At 29.4% G+C, this 20060-nt stretch overlaps 1 protein-coding gene across 1 annotated transcript in view; it reads right to left on the reverse strand.

Moving 5' to 3' along the window:
* The window catches only part of LOC111626967 (endoplasmic reticulum-Golgi intermediate compartment protein 1-like), a 49375-nt gene that overhangs the window by 20445 nt on the left and 8870 nt on the right, over window positions 1-20060 (reverse strand). The window contains exon 3 of the mRNA XM_023370511.1: window positions 17850-17974. Coding sequence (XP_023226279.1) covers window positions 17850-17974 — 125 coding nt within the window. The remainder of the gene's footprint in view (window positions 1-17849; window positions 17975-20060) is intronic.

Below are 20060 nucleotides of genomic sequence, written 5' to 3' on the forward strand. Positions count from 1 at the left end.
TGAAAGTAATTTGTTGATAGAAATTTATTCTTTAAGCCTTGACTATTCCAATTTAAAACTGTAGTCGGATGTATATTTTTAATAGTTTTTTCTTGGTGAGTTTTATTTTATTGTAAATATCAACTTGATGATTCTGGTGAAGCAGAGAAAGGCTGAAAGGTATCCACGTAGACTAATTTTCCTGTATTAATACTAAAAGTTAATTTATTGCAGTCTATTAGCAAATTGTCGTTGCGTAGTTTAACTGATTGGTTTTGGTTTCTTAATTCATAATATATTGGCAATAAATGTTTTCTTCTTTTACGTGTTTCTTTAGTAAGATCAGGTGCTATCTGTATATTATCCCAGTCTTCCATTAATTTATGTTGTTTCTTTGAAATGAAAGCATTATACATTTGATCACGAGTCTGTTTCGTACTAAATGATAGTTTTATAATCTGGTTGGTTGGTTTGGTTATTTGAATTATATCTAGGATATCATCTTGAGTTACATTATTTAGGTTTAATGTTAAGTTAATGAATTTAAGAATTTCTGGTTTGGAAATGCTTTTTGACGAAGGATAGTTGTATAATACTATATTATTATAATGACAGTCATTAATTAGAGTATCCATTTTATACTGTATCAGTTCCTTTTCAGATTTTAAATTGTCAATTTGAGTTTTTAGATTATCTATTGAACTTTCCATTTTTTCAAATTGAATTTTATTTTCCCGTATAGTACTGTGAATTAAATTCAGTTCTTCTTTTATATATTCCATTTGTGTAGATAGTTTATCATTAGAAGTATTAATCAGTTCAGATATCCTGTTCCATAAATCTGCTGTTAAAGTGTCATTCGAACTTATTGGAGTAGATGAATTAATTATATTGGACTCACCTGGAGAGCTTTGTAGATTTTGTTTAGATATATCCGTATGTGGACTATTATTTGCCATAGACAATTCCTGTAATTCTTTATCCATTGATAAATTGTAGTCCGTAATGAGCTTGAAATTAGATGTACCTGGTTGCGTCTTTTTGCTTTCCGGTTTGCTTCTATTAGTTGGCGGTCTACCACGTTTTACTGGTGATCGTTGCATACTTATTAAATTTTCTTCGAACTTGGTTATTTCTTATTAGTATTAAACACTTTTGGTTAGTTCAGATAATAAAATTCAAATAATGAAATTATTACAACTGTTACATCTTTTAAATTTGACTTATGTTACTAAAATGAGTTATTACATTTCAATGGTATCCAGTTAGCAGTTGAAAAATAAATGTTACATACATTTATTCTGCAGAATTAAGAATTATTATTATATTTTCTCATTATCTCAGGATGACAGCTAAGTACTGAATATTGAATAAATAACTTAGCAAGTATTATTTTTTCCTTTAAGGCCAAAAATGGCATATTAATTTAAGTACTAGTTTCAAATTACACAGATTGCTATATTATAGTATTTTCTTATCATCGAGAATCTGTTTCTTCATTATTGGGCTGCAATTTAAAAAATTGTAGACCTATAAATTCCCACTGCTGTCTGTCCTTCCTTAATCTCGAGAATGGATGCTAGATAGATGAAAGTCAAGACCAGATTTAGAAAGCTTAGGGACAGGAAATCCTGATTAACAATATACAAACTTCTGCTTTGGCTGGAAGTCACATTATTTCAATTCAAAAATTTTCTCCTAAATGGAGTTAGATACATGACCAGCATGACTTCATTATTAACAGAAAAAGTATGATGTACAGGGGCAAGACAATACTAAACTTAAGTGTATTATGACAAAAATTGCAGTCAGGCATTGTGATGATGTCACAATAATTGCTCATCATGTTTAAATAACCCCAGAAAAAATTCATGTTAAATAGACAGAAAACACACCAAAAGTGCACGTTTGAGTACACACTCAAACGCGCGCTTTTGGCCAAGCACGCATTAAACGCACGTTTATAGATTTTTGTTAAAACGCGCGTTTTGCGGGCGTTAGCCGAGCGCTTTGAGATATATGTGCTGCCATGTTACTGTACATTCGATCGCGCGTTTTGCGGGCGTCAGCCGAGCGCTTTGAGATATATGTGCTGAAATGGAGAACGATCATTTCGATACTTATCTATTTATTGATGAAATCTAAAAGAGACCAACCATCATCAAAGGATTTCATAGATATTTTAAAAGAATTAAAAAACTTGAATTTATTTTGTCTTAGTTTTGGATACAACGTCGCAAACATTTCATGCGTCAGTCTATCTCGTAATATTGGGTGCACCCAAAATTCTCTTTGCCTCTGCCGTCGTCTTTTATAGCAACAATAGAGGAGCCACACACAAGCAATCACTTCCACATCCATTTCCAAACCGAGCCAGTGCGCACACTCCGCTAAACTCTCATCGAACGCCGAGCTAACGCGCGTTAGCTCGGCATTTGACGCGCGTTTAAAAACGCCTAGTGTGTACACAGCCTAAGATTCTCACTTATTTTAGAACTTTTACAAAATTATTAATCATAGAAGAAATGGAAAATCTTATTATTATCATGATGGATTTTCAGAAAGAAAGTATCCAAATTCTGAAAAAAATATGAAATTTTTAAAAATTCTAAGTAATCTGACAAATATGAGAGATACTTATATCTTATCTATAACTCAAAAGTATTCATTTTTGAATTAATTGGTAATTAATTTACTTGTCAAAAATATATTTTCTTAAGAAATTTCATTAGAAATTTAAAATTTTAGTCATCTGTAGTGCAATTTGATTTTACACTTTAAATAATTTGTTCAATTTGCATATTCTATTAAATATTACATCTATCTGAAAAATAGATTAAAACATTTGTATCTTAATAGATTTTTTATTAGTAAAAAGATCAGAGATAACTTATAGAACAAAGCTCCAAAGATTCTATTTTCTATGTATTTCCACACAGTATTAAAAGAAAAAATAAAAATATATAAACTATTCTTTAATGAAACATCCTATATAANCATTAGATAAAATGATGGTAATTAACTGGAATTTTATAAACATCTATTGATCTTAATATATGATATAAACCTTAGAAGAGATCATCTTATTCTGAATACAAATAAAATTTAAACTTCTGAAAATGTTTTTTGTTTTCCAACAAAAAAATTATTTTTCCTTCCTTAGCAATGTCAAAATAGTTCTATTAAATATGTTAAAAAACAAGTTATATTTTATCTTCATTTTTCTTATATGAAATTCTAATTTTTAATAAATAATGATAATATATAATCTTTGAAAATACATTTAAATTGTACATTAAATCCTTATTAAGTTACAAAAAATATAGAAAACTATATTTAGAATGAAAGGTTTCATTTTAATAATGAAATATAAATTGCTAATGCTTTTTAAATATGTTATCTTATCATATTACTATTAAACACACTGTTATTTTATTGTATTACAGTCAAACCAGTCTATAATGGAACCTGTACATAATGAAAACTTGTGATTAATAAAACATTTCTTCAGTCACTTGAATTTTTTGCAAAAAGTAATGTAAATTAACCAATATATAGCAGAACCTGTCCAACATGAAAACAGAAAATAAAATCAGGTGATATAACAGAAAAATCTGCATCTTTATCTGATTTAACACAAATTTAACAGGAAGTTTAAATGCCTAACATGTATAAAAAAATCAAAAAATACACACTCCCAATACAGAATAGCAAAATATGACTACTGTATTACAATAAAATTTTATTGGGATTTGAACAGAATGTTTTTGCATATTTTTTTTTAACAGTTGTTTTTACTTAACATAGATATGTGATGTAATTATAAGTTGTGAAATTTAACATATTATTCCTGATGCCATATTGTATTCTTTGATTTAAAGCTTATTTTAAACTTTTTTACATCACATAAATGAAATGTGATGCAAAAGAGTTTAAAATAAAATCAAGTCAAAATGCAAATAAAATGCACATTGGGCACATTATGCTTTTCAAGTTTCAAAAAGAATTTCATGCTATACAAACAGTAAAAAATACTCATACAGTGTATGAGAAAGTTGCTTCTAAACTCCAAATGTGTCAAATATGATTTCAAAAGTTTCAATCAGGAAATTTTGAACTAAAGGATACAAAACATATGGACCCCCAAAAGCTGTTGAAGAGAAATTGTGGGAAAAAATTGTTAAAGATTGATGAATAATAACTGATAAATTTACATCAAATTTAGTGTAATAATCTGAAATTGTGTCGTTATTCTTTTCCATTATTCAAACACTATGTAGTGTAATTAATCAATCACTTGGCATATTTTTTATCTCTATTTTTTATTCAGTTGATAAACATTTTTTCTACATGTTTCGTGTTCAATAATGCCCCTTTTCAGTCAACTAAAAAAGGTATAAAAATATACACAAATCACAAAAAAAAAAAAACCAATATACATATATAAAATATAGATATTGTATGAAACATACCTCGAGATCGCAATCGCTTGAAACAATCTATATTAGATGTCTGTGTGATGTGTATAACTTACACTGATGATCATTCCAGTTTATCTATTAAACAAATATTTAAATCCAGAGTTACAAATACTAATTATTACTCGTGTTAATTGACAAAATCCATATAAACACATTTCAAACACACCTTTAAGATTATTGTAGTTCACACACTTGAAGGATAGGTGTACCGCTGATACATAACATTGTATCAATCTGTTCTTGTACTTTCACACTGGTATTGTCAGTGTTCTCTCTCCTCTTTTTCAAAAATAGTAAGGCATGGAGATAATTTTAAAAAATTTTTCAGTTCCGTTTCTTCCCTCTGTTGATAAAATCCAATAAAACCATACCATACAAACAGGTTTATCATTATATGTTATTCCTTATATCATCTCTTTGCTTTCAATGTGCAGTACCGTGCCTATTAGCATATCCTCACGTGATGAGATGGCCAACCCATGACCAAATATTTATTGACTGATTAAATATTATTATAATTGAATTATTCAATTTATAAAAAGTAATATTTCATAAGTAAGTTATTTAATTTAATTTACAATTTATTTTTATTTCTTCAATTTCAACTTCAATTTTAATTTCTATTTATAATACTTTCAACCAATTTCATTTATTTTTATACTTAGATTTTTATTTATACATTTTGTATTTTTAAAGATTTCTATACTTTCCTTAAATTTTCTGTTATATGCTTCTTTTTCTTTGTGCAAAATTTTTATATTATTCTGATCTATATTGCAATCATTCAACGTAAATGGTTGTGGAAAACAGAGTTGGTTCTATGATATTTTAGATCTAACTTTCATTTTTCGTTTTGTTTCTCCTATGTAATGTTTGGTATCACTGCAGGTACATGGAATCTGGTAAAGAATGTTTTTAGATTCTGCTGATATTTGTTTTTCTTTTTTTGTGGATTTTAGATTTTTTAATCTAACGGATATTTTTTCATATTTCGGTGCAAGCTTAATGTCAGTTTTTCTTGTTTCTCTATTGATTTCTTCATACAGGCCTTTAGTGTATGGGAAGTTAGTATATTTTGCTTCAGAATGTCCTTTATCTTCCACAGGAATCTTTTTGGTGTTTATTTTCCTTAGGTATAGATGAACTAATCAATAAAATACAAGGAATTCTACGAGAGATATGTAGACGATATTCTTATTATATGTAACGAAACAAAAATTAAATTGATGAAATAACTAAGCAAATAAACAGCATAAATAAAACAATAAAATTCAAAATAGAAGAAAAAGATAAAATTAAACATGAATTAAGTTATTTAGATATCACAATAAGAAGGGGGAAATGAATTAGAATTTAGGATTTTTAAAAAGCCTTGCTCAATAAAAACAACTATAAAATACAGTTCTAATATACCATTATACATAAAATAAAACATATTCCATATGGATTATTGTAAAATAAAAATCAGAACAAGTAAAAACATCCATGTACATAATGACATAATTGAGTTAAAAAAAGAAATTCCAGGTTCAGGCAAAAAAATGGGGGTTATTTATGTACAATTAACCCATAAAGTTTTTTCATCAATTTTGAGAAAATATTTTTGAAAAATTGATTTTTTAAAAGAAATTCCTTTTAGACGGATATCCAAACAGATTAATAAAAGCCTGGGAAAGGAAAATAAACACCAAAAAGATTCCTGTGGAAGATAAAGGACATTCTGAAGCAAAATATACTAACTTCCCATACACTAAAGGCCTGTATGAAGAAATCAATAGAGAAACAAGAAAAACTGACATTAAGCTTGCACCGAAATATGAAAAAATATCCGTTAGATTAAAAAATCTAAAATCCACAAAAAAAGAAAAACAAATATCAGCAGAATCTAAAAACATTCTTTACCAGATTCCATGTACCTGCAGTGATACCAAACATTACATAGGAGAAACAAAACGAAAAATGAAAGTTAGATCTAAAATATCATAGAACCAACTCTGTTTTCCACAACCATTTACGTTGAATGATTGCAATATAGATCAGAATAATATAAAAATTTTGCACAAAGAAAAAGAAGCATATAACAGAAAATTTAAGGAAAGTATAGAAATCTTTAAAAATACAAAATGTATAAATAAAAATCTAAGTATAAAAATAAATGAAATTGGTTGAAAGTATTATAAATAGAAATTAAAATTGAAGTTGAAATTGAAGAAATAAAAATAAATTGTAAATTAAATTAAATAACTTACTTATGAAATATTACTTTTTATAAATTGAATAATTCAATTATAATAATATTTAATCAGTCAATAAATATTTGGTCATGGGTTGGCCATCTCATCACGTGAGGATATGCTAATAGGCACGGTACTGCACATTGAAAGCAAAGAGATGATATAAGGAATAACATATAATGATAAACCTGTTTGTATGGTATGGTTTTATTGGATTTTATCAACAGAGGGAAGAAACGGAACTGAAAAATTTTTTAAAATTATCTCCATGCCTTACTATTTTTGAAAAAGAGGAGAGAGAACACTGACAATACCAGTGTGAAAGTACAAGAACAGATTGATACAATGTTATGTATCAGCGGTACACCTATCCTTCAAGTGTGTGAACTACAATAATCTTAAAGGTGTGTTTGAAATGTGTTTATATGGATTTTGTCAATTAACACGAGTAATAATTAGTATTTGTAACTCTGGATTTAAATATTTGTTTAATAGATAAACTGGAATGATCATCAGTGTAAGTTATACACATCACACAGACATCTAATATAGATTGTTTCAAGCGATTGCGATCTCGAGGTATGTTTCATACAATATCTATATTTTATATATGTATATTGGTTTTTTTTTTTTTGTGATTTGTGTATATTTTTATACCTTTTTTAGTTGACTGAAAAGGGGCATTATTGAACACGAAACATGTAGAAAAAATGTTTATCAACTGAATAAAAAATAGAGATAAAAAATATGCCAAGTGATTGATTAATTACACTACATAGTGTTTGAATAATGGAAAAGAATAACGACACTGTTTCAGATTATTAAACAAATTATACCTTGAAAATTGTAAATGCACTGCGTAACATTCTCGGCAAATCTTACCTGTTTTGTGCACAGTAGTCTCCAGACCTGGTACAACTTGCTGTTTTCGGGTGTATGGATTACACACATTTCTCATCAGTAGGATTTTGGAAGTGGCGTCGGCAGAAAAAAACACATTGTTTTACCCGAATTTCAGTAAGTTCATGAGAATCTTGTCTGACTTTATCTGTGGTATATACAGATCTAGGACATTGTTTTTAAGTGAAACTGGAAAGTAAACTGCAACATATCAACAGTAGACACCAGTGTGCAAGTATTCGCACTTGAGTTTCCCGAATAGCATCCAGAATTCTTACCACATTGAAAGATGTTGATTTCCAGAGCGTGATTTATCCACACAGCTGGTATCATTAGTGTTAAAAGATTTGAAATACCTTGCTGTAGCAGCAATTAACAGCTTCTTGTTCTTCTACCATACAAATTTCTTCCACTGTTGCTAGCAGATAGATTCTTTTGCAGAAAAAAAGCAGCAGCACCCAAACAGCAATCTTATTGTCACACATTATCAAAGGGATTATAACATGTGGAATTCACATAACATATTCCAATTATAGGAGTATCTATGCCATGTGCCATTTAACTTTCAATATGTTCGCACAAGAGCATCTCTTGTTTGGATAGAAATCGATTATAAAGCAGAATTTACGGGACAGTCCGGTATCAGAGTTTTTTATTGGATTAAAAGAATCTCAAATTAAATGAGACTTTATTACAAATCAATAATAATATCTACATTTACTATCAATTTAATTTTGAAAAAGTAAATTAAAATAGATTAAAGATATTATTTATTTATCGTTGCCGTACAATTGAAAATTTTTAAAGTTTATAGACAAACCTACCACTAGTAATCTGAAATAAAATTGCTTTGTTTCAGATTATTGATCACCCTTAATGTACTCAATAAAAATTGGCAGACTGATGTTATTAAGGTACGGGTGTTATTACTTGATAGATATGAACTCCTCTCAAAAAGTCTGAACCATTTGATGATATTTCATACAATAAAAACTGTATGTATATCTAATTATAGAAAATTTCTTTATGTTTGTTTACTTCAATGACTATCAAAATTATAGGTAACTCCAGTTTCCTTCTTTGTAATTGCATAAGTATAAGTACATTACACATGCATGTTCTTGTTATCTGATATCACTATGTAAATCATCATAAAAAGGAATCCATTTAATTCTAAATAATCTGTTTTAAAAACTCCAAAAACACTAACCTTACAATATATAATAGAAGTAAGGATCTTATCGTCTGCAAATAATAGATCAATTCTGTCCCATAGATTTTGGTCCTTCTATATTCTCTTATGTAATCAGTGTATATAAAAAGCCCAAGCATACAAGATACAATGTAAGATTGCACAAAAATGTTGCCCGATTTGCATTTTTTTTCTTAATAGTTTTAACAAAGTATGCATACATACATCATAACTAGTTTGTAATTTTTCGGTTGTGTGTTCTGTATTACATAACATTCAACGAGAGTATAGAAGAACTTTTAATAACTAGCTTGTCAAAATATTATCAATTTTAGCTCTTATAATAGGCTTACTGTAATGTTTAGCCATTGCAATTATTTGATAAAATTCTATCATCACAAGCCAAAAGGCATAAAGGATTGCAGTAGCATTTTCTGTTCTTATTTTCTCATTATGGCATTCTTTACTAACATTTCATCAAAGATTTTTCAAAGATTAAATCAATAATTAGTGTATAATTTACTTTATCGACAGTTGAGAAATTTCCACGTTAGTCGACAGTGAAGTCGAACAATAAATATTTCTGTTTTTGAAGAATTTGTTGATCATCTAGCTAACGTGGCAAAGTAGTAGTTTTAAATTGCATAAAGCTATAGACAAGCATGTACCATACTTATAAGATAACTTTTATATAACTTTATACGATATAAAATCTGTGTCACGCAATACTTGTTATCGTACAAATCTAAAATCCAAATTCCACACAAAGACCAAAGTATCAACAAGCAAATGTCCAAGACCTCTAAAAGAATGAAGCCATGTGCAAGAACCTATGTTTATCTATATCAGATGGCCAAATTGTCTGTCAGAAGATCTTGGGTTTGACTAGTTTAAGGCATCATAATTTTTCAGTTCGAATGTACTTCAAATCTCACTATCTAGCCACCAGTAAAATTGCAGCTCCGAAAGATGCAGTCGGTCCTTATCAGAGCCTTAGCCCACAGGAGTAAAAAGTCAAAAAAAACTGACAATCTACATGCAGCCCTTTGTCAGATACAGCCTCCCAAAATTGGCCTGTCTAGTTTTGAAGACACTCAAAAATAGGATAAAATTTAAAAGTGAAATTTTCAGAACCATTTCTAAAACAATGTTTTACCATTGTTTTAGAAATGGTTCTGATATCAAGTGGCTAAAAGTTCATAAAACACGAGCAACACCATCACACCAAGTACTTTCAGAGTACGTCTATAGGCCAGGGTAGCGAACCTGTGGCACGTAAGGAGAAATCATCTGGCACATAACATATATACAGTTTTGATTTACCACCCGTCCATTTCAATCATCCTTTTGGTTTATCACCCAATCAGCCTTTTTACATTTATTTTTAATTAAAGCATATTCATTTAATTTCTTTAAAACTTTGGCGCACGTAAACACCTTTAAAACTAAGTATGCTTACTATATGGCACGTGGCTCAAAAAGGTTTGCCATCCCTGCACTAGGCTATATACTACACTGCCGTCCGGTAAAGGGTCACACGCAAACCATCGGTTCCTTTGACTTTTTTTACTCCCATGGGGCACGGCCCACAATTATAATGTCCCGACCGCCTCGTTCGGAGCTGCATTTACATCCGGTCCAAATGTATTTAGAGCTTCGAATCTGGATAACCGGCCACCATATTGCCAGCATGCCCACATCCATAAGAGAACTATCAAATCTAAAGTCACCTCTTTCAAGAGAAGTAACACATCACCCCTTTTACAAGACTGAAATGACAATTGTACTGTTCACAAAATGTACTGTAGAGAAAGTAAAATATGTTAGAAAGTAAACTAAAAGGGTGAGAAAAATACTTACCCAGATACAGAGGGGTTCCTGGAGCATAAAATACACGGCATCGTTCAGTCTTTTTAACACGACAAAGTCGCCAATCAATCCGTCTATTGACACATCCGTTTTTGTAATATTTACTTCTGATACGGGGTTGTCATTCTGAAACTTCCACTCCATCTCCGACGTTATTTGCAGGGCGTAATATACGGAACACGAGAGTAAAACGACACTAACAGTCGTGTATACTTGTAAGCTGGGGAGTGGCAATCGTTCCAATATAACAGTCGGCATATTGTTCTTCTCTCTTGGGTTTGCTCCTCACTCGAAGCCGTCACGATTCAAAATGAACAGACTCGATGTTGTCACTGTTTATTGCCTTCACTTGATTTCCTGGCAGTGACGTTTTTTTCCCTAACCGAGTGAAAATTTCCCTATTCTCTTACGCAATTTCCCTAATTCCAACTAGCTTTTGAATAATCCGTACTAAACTATTTTCTTTACGTATAAATTACGAAATTTGAACTAAGGCAGTTTATTTATTTTGTATATTAAAATATGTTTGTTTGAGGTGTATTTTTTTTAAACTTGTAGAAAAATTCGTAGTGAATTAAATTTCCCTTTCGTTACGATTATGTTCGAAAATTTCCCTAAAGGGTGAACTTATGTCTTCGTACTATTACGGAAGCGTAGGGTAACGCTGACAATTCCGAAAATTCTCGTGACGAAACCGGTACCCGATCGTATTTCCGGTTTACGGACGTAACTCCGAAACCTTTTTTTTTTTGCAGATGTTGTCTTTAAATCTGACAAAAAATTCCCTAACCTATTTTTCCCTTCCGATTCGTTTACGGTACAGAAAACTACATAATAATCAAAAACAATTGGCGCCGCACACGTCAGTTGTCTTAATTAAACGAGTCGTTTTCTCTCGAGGAGGGTGAGTCATTTTCTTTGACNAAAACAATAAACGCATTAATGCAAAAATCAGTTTTACTTCCTTTTTCGATTCCGCGATTGTAATGAAATCGTATAATGAGAAAAAATAATAAAATCGTTTTATTATTAATTAATAATTTTTCTTATTGTACTTAATTAATTAAGAAAATATTAAATATTAAGAAATACAGTATTTTTAAAGTTAAAATAAGATTAAACTAACGAAAACCAAAAGCAAAGTGATGGAGAGATAGGACGCGCTTGTATATCGATGACGTAATACACGTAACTGAGGAGCGAACCAAAACAACCGAGTCGAATTAATTAAGTCGGAAAAAAAAAGTGTGCATTATAATCGAGAAAATGCGACTACTGTATTAATCTTGAAAATATTGGTGTTAAATCTGTCTTATAATATCACGACGACTCCCGTAAATCGGGTTATCCGATAAGAATAAAATGCAATAACAATATAGCCCTATCGTTGAAAAAATTAGCTTATTTTTGCTCGCCTCGAATTTTGCCAAGTAGAAATGGCTAAAAAGTGCGCAAAATACGTACGGAAATACGGTATTACAGAACAACCTGTATTGGACGACCACCTGTCTAAAAGACCACTTTTTGAAGGAACCGTGGGTGGTCGCCATAGACAGGTTTTACTGTAATTGCAAATTAAAATTTGAACAAGCTTTCATTTAAATTTTCTGATTCAAATGTCCTATGGATCTGATAATGGGATGGAACAGTCCGGAAAACATTTAATCTAAAAAAATTTTGGTTCCCTTAAACAGTTTAGTGATTGTATAATTTTACTTGTTTATTATGCATGCTCTGATGGATAAAGTATTGAAACAATGTTTCAGTGTGATTTTTACAATTTTATACAGTTTTAACTATATACATAAGATGCATTTCATATACATTTTTTAAAACTATTTTATATAATTTTTCATTTTTGTTTTGATATAGAATGTCTCATGTCTTATATATATGAAGTTACAATACAATAATTATAACAACATTTATTTATTAATGATTCCTCTATAGAATTGAAGATTTACAGGAAATATAAACAAAAATAATAAGATTACTATGTTTACATAAAATATTATTAGAATAAAAATGAAAATCAAATAACTACCAGTAATAAAATCTTTCATAATCTGCTATTCCTTTGACAATAGTGAAAAAGAAAAAATAGTTTAAAGCAATTACTAACAATTTTTATTTCTAAATACATTCTAATGTAAAAGAAATAAATTTTAGAATACAAGCAATATTCAATGTTAATTATATTGCACTCTGAAACATTATTATTTCTAAAATGAAAAGCCTTTCCAAACAGTTTATTTTAAAACATTAGTTGTACTTTAAAAGCTGAACTGATATAGACTTACTTTGATTTCTAAATATTTTTAACTCTTAAAATTAAACTTTTTAATTTTACTTACTTTATAAACTAACCTATCTGAGAATTTTTGAACTAGATTAATAAAAAACAAATTGCAAATTTTTATATTTAGAACTTTAATACAGCCAAAAAAATTCAATGATGTATGTTTATTTAATATAACTGAAAATCATCAAATTGTATAAACTTTGACATCGTCATTTATTATGATCAATCATTAAAATAAAATAAAATAAAACTGCTTCTTTACATAGCATAACTTATTTTCATTTTATTCAAATTCTATGTTAAAAAGATATCAGTAATACAGGGTGTGGCAAATTAACTTGCTGGTTTTTAAATATTTTTAATATACAAATTAAATATACAAATTATGTAATTTTGCCAAATGAATTTATTGTCATTTTGCACTTAACCTTAAAGCATTTAATACAGGACTCATAAATAATACTTTTTGAATAGTGTGTCCATGAGGTGGTGTCCATTGTTGTCAACATGTTCTTGCACATTTCAGGAAAAATTTCCACCACTTCATCTTGATGTTCTGCTTCAACTTGGCCACAGTCCAAGTTGAAACAGAACATCGAGTTAAGTTAAGTTGGTTCTCATAAACCTTGCTCCTGAGGTATCCCCAAAGAAAAAAATTGCAGGCATTGAAGTAGATGATCTTGGAAGCCAGGAGAGTGTTCAACATCACATTGGCACAACTCAAGTTCAAGAAAGTTGTGATTCATTTTGATATAGCAAGCTGAATTTGCTGTCACAGTCCTGCCTTCTTTGTCTTTGAAGAAATATGAACCAATCATTCCAAAAACTGTTACGTTACACCAAACAGTAACCTTAAGATTGTGTAAAGGTTGTTTGTGAAACTCATAAATGTTCTCTGCTATCTAATAGTGACAATTCTGGAAATTAACATAGCCACTCAGATAAAAATTACCTTCATCTGTTAAGAGAAAATGGTTAATAGTACCATCATTTATAATATTCAAAATGTGTTCACAAACAGTGGTGCATTTTCTTGTGCTCTGAACTGTAAACATTTTATATGGATGGAAATGCACTCTTTGTTGCACTCAGGGTTGTGCTGAACATTTTGGTGCCTCTGTTTAAATGTTAATTACATAAAATATATAATTAAATATTACTTACATGATTTTTGAAACAAATTAATTCACATAAATGTTTAGAAATAATAGTTAAAAAGAAGAATAAAAAAATATACTTTAGTAGAAACTTTATTTATTTACCTTTTTTATTTATATAACAATTTTTACATGCTAATATCACAATGTATTATTTAAAACATTCCATGGGCTTATAATTTTATGAAAGTATGTGTGTCATCTCAATAATTCAGTTTATTGGATATCTCTCTCTCTCTCTTAATAGAGATTATACCTAATGTTATTATTGCAAATTGACTAAAGTACCCTGTGTAGTAATTGTATAGAAAATATTTTTTAATTAATTTCAGTTTGTAAAAATTATATTCAGTTGTAGGTACTGTAATTGGCAATGTTAAAAGTATATTGAAGCTAACTGTACCATTTGGAAATAACAATCATTATTATGTATAAAATTAAAACACTTTCTGAACTCTTAATATCTACTGGTAATAGGTTAGAAAGATTATCTCTTCTTTAAGTTCAGTTTCATCAATATCTCCATTCTTACCATCCTTTAAAGCTAAATATAGGTCATTGTAATATTTACCAAGAGTACTATAGTCTAAATGTTTGAGATTAGAAATATCATATTAAAAGTTGAAAATTCTGAGATGTTCATTAAGTTAAACTCCTTTGCATCTTGCAATGTCACACTTCTGTGCCATTGTGGAAAATATATGGCATTATGACAAGGACTATTTTTGTATTCTTGTTTAGATTATCCATATAAAAAATAATAAAGTATTATCATTAATATTTTATTAGTTATTTATTTGCCCTTGGCATACATTACACAGTTAAATTTTTGCATTGGATGTTTGCTCTTCATTACATATTATACAAAGTGTTTTTTCAGTAAGAGTAACTAATTCTTGTGCCATAGAAAAACATTGAATTGTCTTTCTGGTACCTTTTTTACTGAAGAACTAACCTTAAATTTGGTCTCTAATCTTGTTAGAACTATAAATAACCTGCCATTCATTACTTTTAGTTTCAGTCATATAACAATTACTTTCCACATATGCACAAAATCAAAAGTTTAGTCACTCCTTTTGACATCCTGTAAGTTCTGTCACTTAAGGCACTTGTCTCTTTGCTTCAGCACAGACCTGGTTGCACTGTATAGTCTGATACATGCATGTTTATATGCAAATCACTTTGGCTACAGTGACACTCCATCAACATTTTCAGGAATTCTAACACTGGTTTTCCCTCTCCAAGGCAAGAGCCATTTTTCTGGAGTTTGTCATTGACTTATCATGACCATATTACAACAAGGAACACTATAAAAAATTATTACTCTTAAAAAATATCTATATCATAAAAGCAAAATGCACTATTGACCAATGCTGCATTGTGTAACATATGGCATTGAAAACAGTAACTCCATAAAAAGACGATGACAAAACAGTTTTACTTCAACAATTTCACAGTTTATATACAATTAATAAATTTGAATAGAATGACTCATTGACTTTTCAAATCTTTAAATGCTTTTTTCCCTTCACCCTCTCTCTTACAACCAAAAAAAACTAATAAAACAAAATATATTTTTTTATTTTACACACTAATTTCAATTGTTACTGAATGGCTTTAGTTAAACAACATGTGTTCTCTCCCCATCCCCACAGTTCCAATAACAGCCATATTTAACAACTGGCAGGTTAATCTGCTGCACTCTACATATATAACATGACATCTTTGTTTAAGTAATATTTCAATTTTTATAAAAAAAATTGTAATTAACANATAAGAAACATACTAGTATAGTACTAAATAATCTGTAAGAGAAATATTGACTATTCAGTATTATTAATAATTTCTTTCAGTATATTCTTAAATAAATAATGTTTTTATAATATCATTTTATTGTAATTTGTTGTCCATTTCGAATATATTTCGATATTAAATTTAAAATTTAAACCTTAAAAGAAAGCCGTCAAAGAAGCATCATATGATGAAATATTACTTTTTATAAATTGAATAATTCAATTATAATAATATTTAATCAGTCAATAAATATTTGGTCATGGGTTGGCCATCTCATCACGTGAGGATATGCTAATAGGCACGGTACTGCACATTGAAAGCAAAGAGATGATATAAGGAATAACATATAATGATAAACCTGTTTGTATGGTATGGTTTTATTGGATTTTATCAACAGAGGGAAGAAACGGAACTGAAAAATTTTTTAAAATTATCTCCATGCCTTACTATTTTTGAAAAAGAGGAGAGAGAACACTGACAATACCAGTGTGAAAGTACAAGAACAGATTGATACAATGTTATGTATCAGCGGTACACCTATCCTTCAAGTGTGTGAACTACAATAATCTTAAAGGTGTGTTTGAAATGTGTTTATATGGATTTTGTCAATTAACACGAGTAATAATTAGTATTTGTAACTCTGGATTTAAATATTTGTTTAATAGATAAACTGGAATGATCATCAGTGTAAGTTATACACATCACACAGACATCTAATATAGATTGTTTCAAGCGATTGCGATCTCGAGGTATGTTTCATACAATATCTATATTTTATATATGTATATTGGTTTTTTTTTTTTTGTGATTTGTGTATATTTTTATACCTTTTTTAGTTGACTGAAAAGGGGCATTATTGAACACGAAACATGTAGAAAAAATGTTTATCAACTGAATAAAAAATAGAGATAAAAAATATGCCAAGTGATTGATTAATTACACTACATAGTGTTTGAATAACAGAAATCTTAGTGTCAGAGACACATATTGTTGAAACATTACATCCACTTGAAAAGGATTGTAAAACATGCTGATGATTGTATTCTGCACACAGTTTGTTTTTTCACTTATGAAAAATGAACTGAATTGAGTATAATTTTGTCAGATGAAGCTAGGCAGCTGTAAGGTTTTATTTTATTTTTAAATTCATTATTCAGTTTTATCTTAGACGACTTTTTCACGAATGAATGAAAAATTAAAGTTAAAATAAAAATATTTGTTATTAATGCAAAAATTTGTTCTAGCAGGTGGTGATCGTTCAGTCGAGTACTGAGATATCACTGTATTTGATTAATGTGATTTTGATATACTCAGTAACATCGAGAAATTTATTAATTGCATTAATCAAGGGCTACCTATAGTAGATAACCTCTTTATAGTGGAAACCTGTCTACTACAATAGTTGTTCAGTCCCTTGGGCTCTGTTTTAGACAAGTTTGACTGTATTATTTATAATCTCACAAGAAACATATCAAAGAATGAATCACACTTTTCATTTCTAGTATAAATGAGTGTGTCAGTGAATCTGTTAAAAATTGTGGCTAGTGAACTACACTTATCCTTTTGAAAAAAATGTAATGTCCTCTTCAAACAATATAGATCATTCTACATTGCCTGAAGACATTAATGGAATGTTGAATGTGCTTGTGAGCCTTCTCTAACATCAAAATTTTTTCTAATGCCAACTGACAGTTTTTTTTTGTTTCTATATATGTAAAGCTGTCTTTAAATAACTGAATAATTCTTATGGTACATAAAAACTTTTTTATTGGAGCAAAGTTTGAACAATTATAAGTTTTTTCAATAAAGTAGTTAGCTCTTTCTTGAAAGATGAAATAAAATTTATTTTCTTTAGTTAGATAATTCTATTTTTTAAATATTTTACTATTGTTTATTAAATTTTATTCAAAATGCGTTCATTAATATAATTATAATACTCACTTTGTTAACATAAAATTTTCCTTCAAATCTGCAACCAGCACCATTATTTAATGGTGTTTTTTCAGTATTTTCTACAAATCCTACTTCATGCCTACCCATATCATCTTGAATATCCAAGCCAACAACTGAAACAAAACATCAATATTTAATAAATGTAAATATTATAATTTAGAGTCTGTTTTCATATCAGTATTAATGTTTTTATATTATAAAAACAATAAATTATGTTTACTTAATTCAATAAATAATAATATTATTACAGTAGAGTCCCGAAAACTCTGCCTAATGTGGACCGAAGGGTGGCCAAGTTTGTGAAAATGCCAGGTTATCAGGAATGGGGTTAAAAAAGAATAAGTACGAGTGTTTCCTCAGAAAATACTGTACTGTACTTGTATGTATTGTTTACTTGAGAATACAACAGAGAATAAACTGCCCAAATACCCTTAAACAAAGGAAAAGTATGTACTTTATGAAAGCATAGAGCCTTTACTACATGAAAATGAAAATTAATGAATACACAGTGTACAGTAATTTACCTGATAAGACAGACCTCAGAAAAATACTTTAAGAGGCATAAAGCTGCTATAATGAAAACTAACTAGGGGTTTTTTTCACCCTGCCAGAGTGTGGCCGAGTTATCCGGACTGCCGGGTTATCAAGTGCTGAGTTTTCGGGACTCTACTGTATTAATTTTTTATTGGCTATTAATATGTCTCAAAACCAAACTTATCATAATGATCACAAATGACTTAAGGTGACTGTTTTATCATTTAATTTTGATTGACTCCAATATGCATTTCAAACATATACATTCATCCCTCCTCAGTTGGTACAATATTATATCTAAATAGACAAACTAACAAAAAAATAAGAATTGTCTTAACACTGACAAAAAGCATATTAATAGCCAATGGAAAATTAACATAGTTATCCAAACAAGAAGCAATTTATACTACAATAATATTATTATTAAACTATAATTTTTAATTACTCAATTACAATAACAATTTCCCTAAAAATAATATAAAATAATGAAATTATTACAACTGTTACATCTTTTAAATTTGACTTATGTTACTAAAATGAGTTATTACATTTCAATGGTATCCAGTTAGCAGTTGAAAAATAAATGTTACATACATTTATTCTGCAGAATTAAGAATTATTATTATATTTTCTCATTATCTCAGGATGACAGCTAAGTACTGAATATTGAATAAATAACTTAGCAAGTATTATTTTTTCCTTTAAGGCCAAAAATGGCATATTAATTTAAGTACTAGTTTCAAATTACACAGATTGCTATATTATAGTATTTTCTTATCATCGAGAATCTGTTTCTTCATTATTGGGCTGCAATTTAAAAAATTGTAGACCTATAAATTCCCACTGCTGTCTGTCCTTCCTTAATCTCGAGAATGGATGCTAGATAGATGAAAGTCAAGACCAGATTTAGAAAGCTTAGGGACAGGAAATCCTGATTAACAATATACAAACTTCTGCTTTGGCTGGAAGTCACATTATTTCAATTCAAAAATTTTCTCCTAAATGGAGTTAGATACATGACCAGCATGACTTCATTATTAACAGAAAAAGTATGATGTACAGGGGCAAGACAATACTAAACTTAAGTGTATTATGACAAAAATTGCAGTCAGGCATTGTGATGATGTCACAATAATTGCTCATCATGTTTAAATAACCCCAGAAAAAATTCATGTTAAATAGACAGAAAACACACCAAAAGTGCACGTTTGAGTACACACTCAAACGCGCGCTTTTGGCCAAGCACGCATTAAACGCACGTTTATAGATTTTTGTTAAAACGCGCGTTTTGCGGGCGTTAGCCGAGCGCTTTGAGATATATGTGCTGCCATGTTACTGTACATTCGATCGCGCGTTTTGCGGGCGTCAGCCGAGCGCTTTGAGATATATGTGCTGAAATGGAGAACGATCATTTCGATACTGATCTATTTATTGATGAAATCTAAAAGAGACCAACCATCATCAAAGGATTTCATAGATATTTTAAAAGAATTAAAAAACTTGAATTTATTTTGTCTTAGTTTTGGATACAACGTCGCAAACATTTCATGCGTCAGTCTATCTCGTAATATTGGGTGCACCCAAAATTCTCTTTGCCTCTGCCGTCGTCTTTTATAGCGACGATAGAGGAGCCACACACAAGCAATCACTTCCACATCCATTTCC

Source organism: Centruroides sculpturatus, unplaced genomic scaffold (assembly GCF_000671375.1).
Source record: "Centruroides sculpturatus isolate CEXI.00-Female unplaced genomic scaffold, Cexi_2.0 scaffold454, whole genome shotgun sequence".
Taxonomy (NCBI): domain Eukaryota; kingdom Metazoa; phylum Arthropoda; class Arachnida; order Scorpiones; family Buthidae; genus Centruroides; species Centruroides sculpturatus.